The following is a 16,668-nucleotide window of genomic DNA, read 5'->3' on the forward strand; positions in this document are numbered from 1 at the left end:
TGTGTGTGAGATATGTGTGAGGTGTGTATGAAGACTGTGTGTTTGCGTGACAGGAGAGTGCATGTGGTGTGTGTGAGATGTTGAGGTGTGTGTGAAGAGTGTGTGTGTGCGTGACAGGAGAGTGCATGTGGTGTGTGTGAGATATGTATAAGGTGTGTATGAAGAGTGTGTGTGTGCGTGACAGGAGAGTGCATGTGCTGTGTGTGAGATATGTATGAGGTGTGTGTGAAGACTGTGTGTGTGCGTGACAGGAGAGTGCATGTGCTGTGTGTGAGATATGTATGAGGTGTGTGTGAAGACTGTGTGTGTGCGTGACAGGAGAGTGCATGTGTTGTGTGTGAGATAAGTGTGAGGTGTGTATGAAGAGTGTGTGTGTGCGTGACAGGAGAGTACATGTGCTGTGTGTGAGATATGTGTGAGCTGTGTATGAAGATTGTGTGTGTGCGTGACAGGAGAGTGCCTGTGGTGTGTGTGAGATGTGTGAGGTGTGTGTGAAGAGTGTGTGTGTGCGTGACAGGAGAGTGCATGTGGTGTGTGTGAGATATGTATGAGGTGTGGATTCGAAAAATGTGGTACATCTACACAATGGAGTACCACTCAGCTATCAAAAACAATGACTACATTCAATTCATAGGCAAATAGAAAGAACTAGAAAATATCATCCACAGTGAGGTAATCCAATCACAGAAAAACATACTTGGTATGCTGTTGGGAGCGATGGCCTTGAAGTTCTCCATTATTGATGTTATTACTATGGTTAGCATTAAGTATCAGTGGGTTCATGGAAAATCCCCAGCCAGCTGCAGAAGACTAATACAAATGTGGTGGTCAAGATGAATAATCATATGATAACGTGTGATGTTAAGATACCCAATGTCATGACCTGTAACCTTTCTGAAAAACCAACATCCTGCTGACTAATAGATATGACAAACCTGTAACCTTTCTGTCAACCTGTGAACATCAGCCGATTCCCTGACCACAGGAATATTGTGTCCTTGGCGTGGGTAAATGTTTCTACTTCCCCCCTCTCTCTGTTACCCATTTTATGGTACAAATTCAACCTTGGGGAAAAATAAAATTGTCACCTTGATCAGACACTTGTCTTGGAGTCCTTCTTCGCTTCTCTTGTCCCCCATTCTCTTCCAGGTACTCAGCACCCGTCGTTGACAGTATGCACTCATTGATAAGTGGATATTGACCAAAACCTGGAATTACCCAGGATGCAATCTACAGATCTCAGGAAACTCAAGAAGAAGGATAACCAAAGTGCAGATGCTCCCACTCCTTCTTAAAATGGGGAACAAAAATATCCATAGGAGGGGATATGGAGGCCAAATCTAAAGCAAAGACTGAAGGAACAGCCATTCAGAGCCTGCCCCACGTGTGGCCCCTATATATACAGCCACCAAAACTAGGTAAGATTGATGAAGCTAAAAAGTGCTTACTGAAAGGGACCAGATATACATCTCCCCTGAGAGACACATCCAGGGCATGTTAAATAAAGAGGTCAGTGCTAGCAGTAAACTACTGAACTGAGAACAGGACGCCGTTTATGGGAATTAGAGGAAGGATTCAAAGAGCTGAAGGGCTTGCAACTCCATAAGAACAGCAATGCCAACCAAATAAACCACTAGCAAAAGACTATACATGGATTGATCCAGGGGTCCAACTGCATATGTAGGAGAGAATAGCCTTGTTGGGGAACCTGTGGAAGGGGAAGCCCTTGTTCTTAACAAGGTGGGACCCTCAGTGCAGGGGAATGTCCAGGAAGGGGTTTCTAAGTGGCGTGTATTGGGGGACCATACATATGGGAGAGGGCACAGCAGGGTGGCTTATGGACCAAAAGCGGGGAAAGGGAATAACGTTTGAATAAAAAATATACATCTATTAAAAAACTAAAATTTTAAAAAATGATAATAATACTAGGAAATAATCAAAAAAAGAAATGTGAATAAGAAAGAAATTTTAGGATTTGGAAAAAGATGAATGCCAGGTATTTGAAGAACTGTATGACTATGGTAAATACTTTAATATACGTGAGAAATTTTTTACATGTTAATGAACTGCATCTTTTTTTTTTAAATAGTGAATGGAAATACAGTCCCTTCCTGGGTGTGAGGCTAGGTATCCAGATGTAGTGGAATTCATTATTTGTTGAGTCCTGAACCTTTGAGTCTGCTTCTAACACAGCTTATGCCAAGGAAACTAGGCCAAGGTGATATCTAAGCCATTGACCAAACTATCTGGACTAACAATCACAGGTGAAATTCCACCTTGTAAATGGGACGAGAGGAATAAAATATACCTTTAAGGATTTAAAAAAAAAAGAACGGTACCCCAAAAATCCAATAAAAAAGTTTAAAATAAAAATAACTTAGGAAATACAAAATACTGGGGTGCCATTCCACAATCATGATGTGTTTCTTCTGTGATAGCTTACAGGTTAATTTACTTCTCTATGACTGTTTTCTTATTTCAAAGTAAGTAATGGCATCATCTGTGGAGTGGATGGTGAGAACAAAAGCTTTGCCTAACTTGAATAATCGATCCCTCCCGAGCATGTGCTTAACATTCTAAGCACAGGGCAATTTCCTGAGGGGATTAAAGAACAAAATCCAAACATAAAACAGGAACAACAATGATTTAAAAACATTCTGCACGCTGGGTATGAAGGCATGTTACAACTTTAATCAGCTTTGTAGGTATTTCTGATAAACACACAAAGAAACAAAAATCCCATCACAGTCCTAGCAGTTGCGAGAGAGCTGTGAGGTAGTGCCTGCTGCTTCTTTCCCCAGATACCCCTGGGCCTCAGGCCTGCATCCAGTGAGCTGAACCAAGAGCAGCCAGGTTGAAATTCCTGCTGCCATGGCAGCATTCTGCAGGAACATTTCCCTTTGACAGCAAGGAACCTGTGTGGAGGAGACCTCTTGGTGAGTCCTCATGGACTCTACATGTCCTATTCTACAGGGAGAAGCCCTGCCAGGTCTTTGGCAAGGCCAGCCAGTTGTTTGGGGAAGTCTCTGGTTCTGTGGCAGAGGGCAGCTCCACTGAGAGCAAAGGATAACCCTTCTAGGCCTATGACCTCCTAATTAATTTATCTTTTCACCTGATGCCCTATTCACATTTTCTTACTATCATACAACTGTGAGCTTGATGAGCAGCTGGTCTCTTGTTTTCTTAATCAGTTATTTGTTGTCACAGACGTTTTTAACTTACTCCAGCCCATGGGACTTATTCATACCTTCTGTATGCAGTAGGATCCTTGGTGGGCCTGTCATCTCAAAAATAGAAGGTTCAGTAATCCAAAAGATTGGACTCCAGTTTACCTCAGGCCAGGAAAGAAGTCAGCCACCATTAGTAAAAGAGCAAGGGAAAAATTACATAGGACAAATAAGTGCCTTAATCAGAAGAAAAGATCCTCAACTTCTAAGACACGTACATCTGCACCCCTCTCTTCTGAGCTTTGTATAGTGATGTTATGTAACTCCAGATGGTAGGAAAAGGCAGCGTTCTTCCCAGAGAGGTCATACATGATTTTCACTCTTACATCTGTGGGGTTGGGTGGCATTATAGCACACATTCAGGTGGAATTATAACACCTAGGATAAGAAGACAGAATCCATATATCACACTGACAAATGGACTCCCTCCTGAACTTATGGACCCATTAAAATTGAAGTTCAACCTGAACTCAGGCCATTCCACTCCCTTCCCTCCTCCTGATTCTTATGTTTGCTAGAAGGAAAAGATCATGGTGCAGCCCCCAATATTCTCATGCCTAAACTTGGCTATTCAGGAAGAATGATATTGGACAAGTGATGGCTATGTAGTTACAATGTAGTAACACAAGGTCCAAGTTGACATTTGCTCACTGATGTCCAATTTAATTGTCTTGTTATATTTGAGAAAAGGAGGATGTCCTACATAATATATAAAAGGAACAGAAATTTATTATTTTATATATGCCCTGTAGTTGATCCCTATGTTCCCAATGAAAAGGAGTTTTTATTGCAAAAACTAGGATTATAGACCATTGATTTTGTGAAATACATGGATATGTAAATGGAAACAATGTCAGCTGTCAAGGACTGCAGAGTAAGCAAATATTTCCAGGTTTTATACACTCAGAGGTCTAGAAGAAATATATTGGCCTCCAGAAAAAGGGAAAAGCTTAGGAATCGAAATGGTGTCACATGCATTGTCTCGAGTAGTAGATTTACTTTTAAGAAAAATCTCCCTCCTCCTTGGTCCCTAGAGATTTGGGTGCTAAGGAAAATCTGTTCTCCAATTCAGGGTTGTAAGCAACTCTCCCCAGCAAAAGCATTGTTGACTTCTAATGAAACAGAGAGAAATATCTAGCTTTGAAATACAGGTTGCCAAATGGTATTCCCAGTGACACATGAGAGACTGGAGGAAAGAGTCCCCACAGAAATTCATCAGTGTGGGGAAAGCTGGTTAGTAGGTAGGCCATAGAACTTTCCAGTAACATCATCAGTAAGCCCTTCACTGGATAATCTATTGTATCTAAGAGATCCCTAGAATCTTCTGTGATGTCACCAGTGTTGTGGTGACACCAACTGCCTTTGGGATATTCCTTCAGTTCCCTTTGGGTTCACAAGCAGGCATGTTTCGCCAGCTGCTCAGGCAATTTCGCAAGGAAAGTGGAGATCAAGGAGAGACCACACCAAGGCAGAAGGAAGATGACCCCCTCTCTAGTGAAACAGGAAGGAGGAAATCATTCTGGGGAAGGCTTGGTGAATCCTGGGCAGAGGGAGGAATATCCTCAGGAGGTAGGTTTGAGATGTGCCTTCTACGACTAGGCTTTACAAGCAGGAACCTTGGTATTTCGCAAAGACAAACCAAGAGTCAGGAGTTCCTAATATTTAATTTGAGAGAAAGCCATAAAGTGGTAAGCTTTCAGTGTCTTTTCTTGAAGCTTTTTAAATGTGAATGTCAATGAAGGTCAGGAGGAGGCACTGTGAGATTAACAATGTGACCATCCATGGTTGGGAGTTGAAGCACTTCATCCTCTAGATTACTGTAGGTTACATAAGTGTCTGATGGCGAGAACAAGGAAGGATGCACCCCTAGTCATGAATTGAGCTCTCAGCCACTTTGGGCTGCAACACACATTATTATAGCTTGATGGTGCTAAGCATTATGAACTCCAGGATTAACTGCACCACATCTGATATGAGATAACAATGTCCCAGATGTTTATGTATCAGTCAGGTTATACTGTTCAGGGTGAGGGGTCCTGTAATAGTGAGTGTGGCACGTGTATGGCATTAGAGGTTGGAAAGAGGGACATAGCTTAAGAATCCACCTTCAAGAAATCTTTTCTGCTCTTTCAGGGATTCACCCAGTCTCTACCATTTCCCCTTTCTCAACCTCCTTTTGGGATTCAGAATGATCTTTTCTGCCCATGGGCCATCAAATATGCAAATTAACTTGGGTTTATCTATCTACAGGTTTTGGTAGGAAGGCATCATCCCAAACTGTCATCAGTAAGCAAGAGGAGTGTCTAAAGGAACTGGAGGAACTCAAATTTGAAATCCAGAAGTGTCAATTCGAGAGGGATGAACTTTACCAAATCCTGGACCTTTATATCTATGATGATTGGGACCACAGGTAGTCATTATGCCCAGTAACCTGTTCACTGTCTTGTGCTTTCTCTCTGCTAACCCGAGATTTCCTCATAGCACGAGAGATTTTCACCTCTCATCCTGGATTTTAAGGAGATTTGGCATGCATTGGCTTGTGAGATAAGCTAGGTGCTGTGTGTTTAGGGTCAACCTGTTTTGTAGTTTAGCCCGAGGTGGTTGGAGAGGCATTGGTTCTGTCAGCAGCTGGAAGGACCTGCTCACACTTGCTGCAACTGTGTGTGTGAATGAAATGCCTGCACGTCATCACTCTTTCCTCTGAATTTGTTCATTATACACTCATTCTATGGCACCTCCATGCATGTAGTTGGCATTCTACATGTGTTTGGATATGGGTTGGTATGTATATATGTGGATGTATTTGTTGGTGTTTTACTCAGGATCAGGACGTCTGGGACCTTTGATGGGGTCTGAGGATTTGTTTGATCATCAGTTTGCAGGTCATGATAGTGATGAGTACGTGGAGGCCCACATTGATCAACAGAGCACTTTGCTCCTTCTGTATACCTTGGTGGCACCCAGGACTCTCCTGAGGGGAGGAGGTGCTATAAATCCTCTTCCCTGTCAAACTTAGTTATGCCCTCTGAGAATTCATGTAACGATAGAAACCAAGGATTGAGTATACCTGCTTTCAAAACAAGAGAAATGTCATCACAGCTTTCTCTTGGGCCCAAAGCTGTGGCACAGACTGGAGGAATCTTCTTCCTGAACTAGTCAATTCCATCATGCTCACCTGGCCAGCTCTTGAAGGTCACGTCCCTCCAATTGGTACCGTGACTCTGTTGTCCTGTGCCCAGGATAATAAACTTAACCAGTACAAATACTTTGAAGGAGCAAGTATGTGGTATATACCGAGTTTAAGTAATCGAGAGAACAGTCTGGGATTGTTTATTGTGACCTAGAAATGGTCACTGTGGTCTTGACCATTGTTATTCCCAAAAGGCAGCTCTCAGGCTCTGCCCACTCCTATATAGTGAGTCTTTGCAGAACCATATCTCCCAGGATTCCAAGGAGTCCTTATTTCAAAACAAATGTTTGCTTATTTACATGGAAATATTTTCTGTGGATCGAGTCTCACTGTTGGGTTTTGGTCTGGTTTTTGAGGTTGCCACTTTCTTCCCTTCCACCATTCCTTGAATATGAACTTTTTTATTATATATTTTTTATTTACATTTCACCTAATTCTGAAATCGTGAGTTCAAAACATTATTTGTTCCTTTGGCCATGACCTAACCCAGGCTGGATGTCAAATTGCCAATACTTCAATCCGAACATGAGAGGAGAATGATGGCTATGCAAATAATGACCAACTCAATAAGTGATGCCATGGAGAGGTACAAGGAGCTCATACAAGTGAACAGTTCCTACCGGTGAGTCGCTGACAGAGAAGAGAACCCAGCACTAGGCAGGGAATGCTTCTGTCTTGTATGACTTTGAACCAAAATCTGAGCTCTGGTTCTGTAGTGTCTGACTCTTAACAAGAAGCCTGCCTTGTGGCAAGGGTCTCGGATTTGTAGCTCTTGGACTCAGTTGTCCTACATGTGAAGGGTGTAGAAGACCCTCCAATTGTTATTTTCCCCATTAAGGATCCTCTAGATAGAAAAGGTTTGCACCATGATGGGAATATCAATCAACTCTGAACCTCTAGGACTCTGACAGGATGTCTATGATCCATGAGAAACACATGGAAAGATTGTATAGCTATTGGGTCTTCTATCCTCCCTCAGAGGGCATTTGACCTCTACTTGCAGATGATTTCAGCATACTATGGACATATGAACTCCCTTATGGACCATTTCTTCTACCTTGATTTATATAAACCGTCTTAGTGTCAGGATTTGCAGAAGTACTTTGATTCATGTGGAATGTGTCCTCTGGATTTGACCTCCTTTAATTGGTGCTAACTTGTATAGTGTGGCTCTATTCTGGGGATGTCTGGGAATGAGGGCCCTTGAAGGGATGACTGTACTTGCAAGAGTGACAGGCAAATAGAAGCTGGCTGGGATTTACCATTTTTTGTTTGTGGTTCAGCATCAGGCACTCCCAGCTCTTGCATGAACAAGCTCAATTGAAGAACAATATACAGATTTTGCTGAATGAGAAGAGAGAACTGCTGGTGGAGCAGACTGAACTGCCAGCATCCTCAGTGGAGGCAGAGAGGTTCTGTGAAGAGGCCGGAATGAACATCTGTGACCCCAGAGCCAAGCAACAGCAGGTAGGGTTAGGCTTCAGGGTCAGGCTGTCCTCATGTCTTACCATAAACATAGACAGACCAATGTAACTGTCTATTGACTGATCCATGTCCTGTCCTAGGTCTCATGCATGTGTTCATTATGTGATGGTTTACAAGGCTTTCTATGGGGAGAGCCCTTTTTCAAGAAACTGCATGTTTGGAAAGCAAATGCTCCTGCTCTTCGAGAATCTGCAGTTTATTAAGGGAGATAGGTTGATCACACAGCACAGCACTACATGCCTTTATGTGTGGAGGGTGCTATGTGGGAGCCCCTCTTTAGACTAGAACAGTGCTTTGAGGGATGAAGCAAAAGCCCAGAGCCCATTTTCTTTACAGGGGTCGTGTGAGACTCCAGGAACAAGTAGTTTAGAAGGAGGAGAGCCTGGTGGAAATGCCAAAGAAATGGTTCTCACTGTCATCTTTTGCTGGATTTGTTCTTTCTCCCCCATTTTCCCTGTATATCAAGACCATCTCTTCATGCTTCCTAAATCATGGGTACCTGAAAGAGCCTGAGGAGCAGCATGTCAGTCCTGTTTTGTTCGAGTGTTGCTGGAGAGTTCATATCTTGACCTTACACTCTGTAGATGCATGGAAAAGCAGGGATGTGGAAAGGGGTTCTCAAATCCTGACAATTGGCATGAGAGATTTGAGACTTCAAGAACAAAGTTATCTACCCCCATTCTCATCAAGAAGAGTGCTATCTAGGCCTTTTTGTTCCTCTCGGGAAAAATGGCTGAGTAGTGATTCTCTCTTAAAATACCTGCTTTGAATAGTCTATACTATGTTGTTCCTCCAGCATCATGGCATCTTCATTGTTTTCTGCCGACTTGTGATTTTTAGTGTGTGTGTGTGTGTGTGTGTGTGTTTGTGTGTCTGTCTGTGCTTGTTTGTGTGTGTGTCTGTATGTGTGTGTGATAGAGTATGTGTGTGTTTATGTGTGTGTGTGAGTGGGTGTATGTGTGTGTGAGTGTGTGTGTGTTAGTGAGTATGTGTATATGTGATTCTGTGTGTGTGAGTGTGTGTGAGTGAGTGTGTGTGTGTGTTTCCCTGTGCATAATTGCACAGGTGAGTCTCTATTGCCATGTTTCATGAGAAAAAGAATCTAAGAGTTCACATTGCATCCATGAATATCAAATATAGCACCCCAATCACTTGGAATCTCCACCTACCTCTGTACAGCAAAAGAACCCAAAACACTTGTAAACTTAGATTTTCAAGTGATTTGGGAAAAATGACTGCTCTGCATCGAAATCCTTTGGAGCACATCAAAGGAAAGGAGTACATGGAGGTAAGGGGGGGCTGCTTTATAAAATCCATTGATTTATGATTCTTCTCTGTTCTTTGTGAATGGTGGAAGCCCACTGGAAAGTTGTGTCACTCACTGTGTCTTCTCCAAGGTTGCTTTCCACATGGCCTGCTACCATTTCTTTCCAGCTACCTTGGCACACTACAACTTCAGCTGGGATTTTGGCCTGGATTTTATTCATTGAGAATTTTAGTTGCTTGGAGTTGTATCGTCATCCAGCAAAAACCCCATAGCTATGCTGTGGAGCAAGAACAGGGAAGTTTCAGGAGCCCCTTTAGGTGCACAGATTATCCAAAGCGCTCCTCTAAGTTATCTGTGTAGCATTCTGCAAGTGCTGTCAATCAACATCATTTTCTCTCAGTTAATTTCAGCCTCAATGGAGTTAGGAGAAATGATGAAATTCAGACGGGTCTGTTAGTGGACGATCAGAAAGGCCTGTGAGAAGCCATGTTCTTTAAGTGGAACAGAAGTTTTAGTTGACACAGAGATCCCAGAGAAAAGAATAGGTGTCCAACTAGAGCAACTAGAGCACATCTGGGTTGTAGTGGTCCAAGGAGGGAAACTGTATGAGAGGTTGGAGCCCTTCAATGGATTATGACTCAGTGTGAGATAATCCATGTAAGCATTTATTTATTTACTCCAAATATCTGTGACACAATCACATAATAGGTAGAAAAATTGTTCATATGGATCCTGGTTATGGAGATTTCCTATGATTCTGGGGGCATAGCTTTGGGCATGAGGTCACTCAGGCTATGGTAAAGACAGCTCCTATTAGAAGAAGCTGCACACTATGGGGAAAGTCTGAAACAGTGAACAAGAACAAGAGTCTAGTCCACCACCAATATATAATCCTTTACTGGGAAACAAGACTGCACTACTCAGCCTTGGGAACTTCCTAAGCCAGATTGGTAATAGGGAAAGAACCCTGATTCTATGTCGGCTTATTGGAGGGCAGCACATCACTGACTGAGCTGTCTATAGGCTATGACCAATATGTACATATCCCACTCAACATTTGTTTTTATGCCTCCAGAGTATCCTGGGGAATCATTATATTAAGCATTAAAAGGGAAAGTAAACACTGCAATGTACTATGTTTATATTGTGTAAACACAAATGGCTTATGTGTTTGCGAGTTTGTATTAGTGTGTCTGTGTGTCTGTGTGTGTGTTTGTGTGTGCACACAAGCATGCATGCTTCCATTGACAGTACACTCATCTGATGACCAGGATAAGGAAGGATTAGAGGAAAGAATGCAGGACATTCTGAAGCAGAAAGAACCGATCACCCAGGAAAGTGGCTTGGGAGGAACATTGTAGAAGCATTCTGATATTTTTGAGATCAGGTAGGAACACAGACTGGCAGAAGCCAATTGGATTTCCTGTCCCTATATAACTATCCTTTTTGGGTGGCTGACCACTGACAAGGTTTTCCCCATCAGTCACCTAAAGAACTACCCAGAGTATTGTTCTGGTACAGTTTATGTGAATTTTGTCCATGATACAATATGTATAATCCTCAGGATTTCTTTGTATTTTGTACTTCTTTCTTCCTGTTAACTCTCTGATAAGATCTGAGGACATTTTCTCTTCTGTCGTCTCACAAATTGCATTACAATAACCATAGTCTTACAGGGGTGCTGTTATGTATGTCCATCACAATAAACTTTAATGTTCCGTGTGTATGCTGTGAGCACATTCTCAGTGATTACAGGATCTGTGCAGTGAGCATGGATATGAAGTGAGATGGCTTCTCTGTGTATTTGCAGATACAGTAGTTGACAAATTGAACCTAGGAAGGTTCCTTCAGTGCTAACATAATCAGAACTTTCACCTCAATTCTGGGCATGTTCTCCAGAAGGAATCCACATGGTATTCTAGGTTGCTCATAACTCTCTTGAACTCAGATTCAGACCCAGCTACAATGTTATTATTCAATATAATATACCTGGACCATTGACAAAATATGCTCATTTTTCTCTAAATTCCAGTACAGTGCATAGTCCACAGTTCAAATTCTAGCAGTTTTTTTTCTTTTTTTTTGGGGGGGGGCTGGGGACCTAACCCAGGACCTTGCGCTTCCTAAGCAAGCGCTCTACCACTGAGCCAAATCCCCAACACCAAATTCTAGCAGTTTTAAATGCTGAGATATAAATCAAAGCACAGGTACTCTATGACACTTGGGGATGCAGGGACTGACCTCAGCTGATAGGTCATGCTGGTTTGTACAACTGAATAGAGCTGATGTAAGAGGGAGAGCTGAATTGACAACCACTCACTAAACCTTTATTCCCTCGCTCTGCTAGGTCTGAAATTCTCCAGCAGAAACTCGAACATGACACAGACCAGGACAAGATGTCCCTTGGTGAGAAGAGCTACAGGAGGAGAACAAAGTGTGCACAGCAAATACACCACTATTGCATCTCATCTGTAATGTCCATAGCAATTGTGGACTGCATTTTCCTCCTTTAGTTTAACTTCTTTGGAGTGAATAGGCCGTACTTTCACCTCGCCTCTCTCCAGCAAGTGTGCACTTTTGGAGGGACTCAGAGAAGTGCTGATGCACATCAATCAAGAGCTGCTGGTCATCCAGAAAGACTATGCACATTTAAATTTGTACTTGTCCTGATGGGTCATCCAGAAGAGTTTCATGGAGATCAGTTCACAACATTGGAAAGACTTTGAGACAAAGTCTGTAATATCATTTATATTCAGTATTGGATGGCTTTTTCCTTAATGCCTCCACTCCAACAAAACAGACCTACTTCCACTCTTCTTGAAAAGATTATTACCATCAGTAACTGCTTGTCTACTATGTCACCAAGGCAAGCCACAGGCTATAAGTCTATTCTGCAAAAGGAGCAGCAAAAGAATGCTTAGTGCAATTCCTCTATTTAAAGTTTGGTTGAGTTTTGATTATTTTGGTTACTTGGTTTGGAGGAATCATATGCATTTGAAGTTTTGTTATTTATGTGTTGTTGTTTTGTTCATTTGGTTTTCTATTTTGATAAGGATATAGACTGTATATATTGACTACCTGCATCTGGTTACTATCAAGTAAATTGGATGTATTCTGGTCAATAAAGGAGTAATCTCAAACTCTTCACTCTTAAGAACCTTCTTTATTGATCATCAGTGTCAACATCTGAAGTCCCACAGCTATCAGGGAGGGATGGATCTCTGCATTCTCATGGGGACTGGGCATCAAATCACTTCCCAGTCAGACTGAGATTCAAAGGCAGTTACACAGTCACTGTTCACTGTGTTCCCAACTCTGTGAATTTCAACTTCATCATGCATATATTACCCACTGTGTATGCTTGCTGTCAAATATATAGTTACCTCTAAATTATACTCCGTGGATGGGAGTGTTGAACAAATTAATAGGATAAACATTAATTTTTCTGTAATATCTCCCAGGACATATGAACATGGTATAAGGGAGATTAAAGCAATCGGGAAACCTGCACCAATATCCCGGGGTGGAGAGTGCTGAACACCCAGGAATGCAGATAATCCCGAGACCACAGGACAGAAAGACACTTCTGCCCAGCTCTGCCCACATCTCTGGCCCAATATTAATCTGCATGATGCCTCTGGAAACAGGAATAGAGGAGCAGTGAGTGGCAGGAACCTGCTTGGTTCAGCCTGGACCCAGAACCTACCTGGGCCCTGAGCATACTTGAAGAAAACCATAGGCATACAATTCTCTGTTTCCTGATTGTGGCTTTTTTGATTTGTGCTCTCAACACCATTTTGTTGTTGTTGAATTTTAATTGGATATTTTTCATTTCGAATTCAAGTGTTATTCCTTCCTTGTTTTCCAGAAATAAGTCCCAATACCATCGCCCTCCCTCTTCTATAAAGATATTCCCTTCACCTCCATCCACTTTCCCAGCCTAGGCAGGACCAAGGGCTGCTCATTCCATTTGTGCCCAGGAAGACCATCCTCTGATACACATGCAGATGGAGCCATGGCACAGTCCCTGTATAGTGATTGGGTAGTGGTTTAGTCTCTGGGAACTCTGCTTGGCAGGCATGGTTGTCCTTATGTGGTTGCAAGCCCCTTCAGCTCTTTCAACCTTTCTGTAATTCCTCCAACTGAGGTCCAGTTCTCAGTTCAATGGTTTGCTGCTAGCATTCGCCACTGTATTTGACATGATCTGGCTGTGCCTCTCAGGAGACATCTATATCCAGTTCCTGTCAGCCTGCACCTCTTAGCTTCATCCACCTTATCTAGTTTGAAGGCTGTATATGTATAGGACACTCGTGGGGTAGACTCTGAATGGCCATTCCTCCAGGCTCTGTTCTAAATTTGGCCTCCCTATCCCTTCAATTGGGAATCTTCTTCTCCTTTAAAGGAAGGAGTGAAGTATCAACACTTTGGTCATCCTTCCTGAAGTTGATTTGGTCTGTGAATCATGGGGAATTCGAGCATTTGGGCTAATATCCACTTATCAATGAGTGCATACCATGTATGTGTTTCAGTGATTGTGTTAACTCACTCAGGAGGATATTTTCTACTTCATTCTCTTTGTCCATGAATTTCATCAAGTCATTGTTTTTGATATCTCTGTAGTACTCCATTGTGTACATGTACCACACTTTCTGTTTCCATACCTCTGATGAAGGGCATCTGGGATCTTTTCATTTTCTGACGATTATAAATAAGGCTGCTATGAGCATAGTGGAGCGTGTGCCTTGTTGTGTGTTGGAGCATCTTTTGGATATATGTGCAAGAGAGGTATAGCTGGGCCTCAGCTAGTGCAATGTCTAATTTTCTGAGGAACCTCGAGACTGATATCCAGAATGGTTGTACCAGGCTGCAATCTCACCGACAATGGAGGAGCGTTCCTCTTTCTCACATCCCTCCAGCATCTTCTGTTGCCTGAGTGTGTGATCTTAGCCATTCACACTGGTGTGAGGTGGAATCTCAGGGTTGTTTTGATTTTCATTTCCCTTTTAACTAAAGATGTTGTACATTTCTTTTGGTGCTTCTCAGCCATTCCATGTTCCTCAGCTGTGAATTCTTTGTTTAGCTCAGAACTGCAATTTTTAATAGGGTTATTAGTCTCCCTACATGAAGTCCTACTTCATGTGTTCTTTGTATATTTTGGATATTAGCCCTCTATCAGTTGTAGGATTGGTTACGGTCTTTTCCCAATCTGTTGTTTGATGTTTACTCGTAAGGACAGTGTCCTTTGCCTTACAGAAGCTTTGTCCAATTTCTCTATTCTTGTTCTTAGAGCATAAGCCATTCATGGTTTGTTCAGGAAATTATTCCAGTGTCCATGTGTTCAAGATTCTTCCCCACTTTTGCCTCTATTAGTTTGAGTGTATCTGGTTTGATGTAGAGGTCCTTGATCCACCTGGACTTAAGCTTTGTCCAGGGCAATAAGAAGGGGATGATTTGTACTCCTCCATATGCTGACCTCCATTGGAACCAGCACCATTTGCTGAAAATGCTATTTTTTTCCATTGGATGGTTTTGGCTACTTTGTCAAAAATCAAGTGCCCATAGGTGTGTAGATTCATTTCTGGGTCTGTAATTCTGTTCCATTGGTCTATCTGTCTGTCTCTGTACCAATACCATACAATTTTTATCACTAATGCTCTGTAATACTGCTTGAGTTCAGGGATGGTGATTCCCAGGGAAGTTCTTTTATTGTTGAGGATAGTTTTAGCTATCCTGGGTTACTTGTTATTCCAAATGAATTTGCAAATTGTTCTGTCTAACCCTATAAACAATTGGATTGGAATTTTGATGGCGATTGCATTGAATCTGTAGGTCAGTTTGGGAAAAATGGCCATTTTTACTAATTTCATCCCGCCAACCTATGAGCATGGAAGATCTTTCCATCTTCTTGATCTTCTTCAATTTCTTTCTTTAGACACTTGACATTCTTGTCACACAGATCTTTCACTAGCTTGATAAAAGTCACACTGAGGTATTTTTATATTATTTGGGACTATTATGAAAGTTGTCATTTCCTGAATTTCTTTCTCATCTTGTTTATCTTTTGTGTAGAGGAAGGCTACTGATTTGTTTGAGGTAATTTTATACCCAGCCACTTTGCTGAAGTTGTTTATCAGGCTTAGGAGTTCTCTGGTGTACCTTTTGGGGTGTCTCAAGTATACTATTCTATCGTCTGCAATAGCGATATTTTCCAGTCTGTTTCGCTTTGACCTCCTCTTGTTGTCTGATTGCTCTGGCTAATGCTGGGGACAACATACAATGACAGGGACTGTCAGCAGTAGGCCAGGATGGAGACATCTCAGAAGCCTGCAGCAGCTCCTTGTAAATTAGGGGGGCTTCTGGAACCCTGAGAAGCAGGTGACACATCCCTCCATGGGCCCCACCATCTGAAATAAGAGGCTGCCTGCAGTAGTCCAGGATGGAGACATCTCAGTAGCCCGCAGTAGCTCTTTGTAAAAACTGGTTGTTTCCATTTCTCCAAACCTGAGCCCTGGACAACGGCTGTATAGATTTCATTTATGTGTGACTGCCTATCAGTTGGCCTTGGTGTGCACAATTATTCTATTATGTCTGACTTTTCTACTTCTTTCTCCTTCTGCTCCGGTGAGTTCTGTGAAACTAGATGTTCCTTGATGTTATGATTTTAGACAATTGGAAATTGATGCATAGGGGCACAGCACAGCACAACCCTAACTGCCCTGGTGCATACTGTGTATTCTCATCTTGGAAAAAGTGTGATAACTGCACAATTGCAATTCCAGTTCAAGGTTTGACTTGCAAAGAAAGCTTGAAGAAATTATTAGAAAATGAATTAGAGCCAACATTGGGACCCTAAGAAGGGAAATTTTATTGAAGTTAGGAAATAAGTTTTACATAATATTTTAGACTGGTTACTGGATAAGGAAGTATAGAATATATAAAATAATATACTAGTAAACTTCGTCAAACTACTGGAACTCTTCTGAGAGTCATGTACAAGGAATAGAAAGGTAGTGGAATTAATGAGCTAAGGGTTAACTTGATTCTTTCTGGCCACTGCCTGGCAGTTTTGCCCATGTCATTTATCATTAGAGCTTCACAGGAAAATGCAATTATCTGACCTCGGAGCTTTGGACTCTGAAGTATAAAAGTAAAGAGTTAGAGTTTAAATAATGATAAGTTTACAATTATTATTATAGTGGCCACAGGCCTGGGTATAGGAGAAGCCTGAAACTTTGGAAAACAGGTGTAATTCTTAGTTCTTAGTGGGATATAGTCATTCTTTGAATTTGATTTGGCAATGATTATGAATGTCTTTTTTTCTACCCGCTTTTGGATTATTAATAAAGGCCTGGGGCAAGAGAAAGGCTACAAAATATATGAAGAATAAATGAGAGAGAGCATGAGCGAGTGAATGAGAGAGTAAATCACAGAGCAAATATAAGAACAAATGTGAGAGCCAGGGAGAGAGCAGGAGAAGAGAATGTGAAAATGAGTGAAGA

The 16,668-nt window shown here is 41.9% G+C and overlaps 1 protein-coding gene across 1 annotated transcript; it reads left to right on the top strand.

Moving 5' to 3' along the window:
- The first annotated feature begins 4,550 nt into the window (after positions 1 to 4,550).
- On the top strand, positions 4,551 to 12,068 carry LOC148003295 (disks large homolog 5-like). The gene is made up of 5 exons (XM_087568269.1): positions 4,551 to 4,796; positions 5,478 to 5,637; positions 6,908 to 7,039; positions 7,701 to 7,884; positions 11,517 to 12,068. Exons 1-5 carry the CDS (start codon positions 4,631 to 4,633, stop codon positions 11,520 to 11,522), a joined length of 648 nt encoding a protein of 215 aa, XP_087424395.1. The 5' UTR covers positions 4,551 to 4,630; the 3' UTR covers positions 11,523 to 12,068.
- The last annotated feature ends 4,600 nt before the right edge of the window (positions 12,069 to 16,668 follow it).

Source organism: Rattus norvegicus, chromosome 9, assembly GCF_021556685.1.
Source record: "Rattus norvegicus strain SHRSP/BbbUtx chromosome 9, alternate assembly SHRSP_T2T, whole genome shotgun sequence".
In the NCBI taxonomy this organism is placed as follows: Eukaryota; Metazoa; Chordata; class Mammalia; order Rodentia; family Muridae; genus Rattus; species Rattus norvegicus.

What these genes read in the sequence shown, in the direction of transcription:
- LOC148003295 (XM_087568269.1), top strand. Translation starts at nt 4,631, where the DNA reads ATGTTTCGCCAGCTGCTCAGGCAATTTCGCAAGGAAAGTGGAGATCAA. An exon ending in TATGATGATTGGGACCACAG is followed by an intron (nt 5,638 to 6,907) that starts GTAGTCATTATG and finishes GACCTAACCCAG; the next exon opens with GCTGGATGTCAAATTGCCAA. An exon ending in CAAGTGAACAGTTCCTACCG is followed by an intron (nt 7,040 to 7,700) that starts GTGAGTCGCTGA and finishes TTTGTGGTTCAG; the next exon opens with CATCAGGCACTCCCAGCTCT.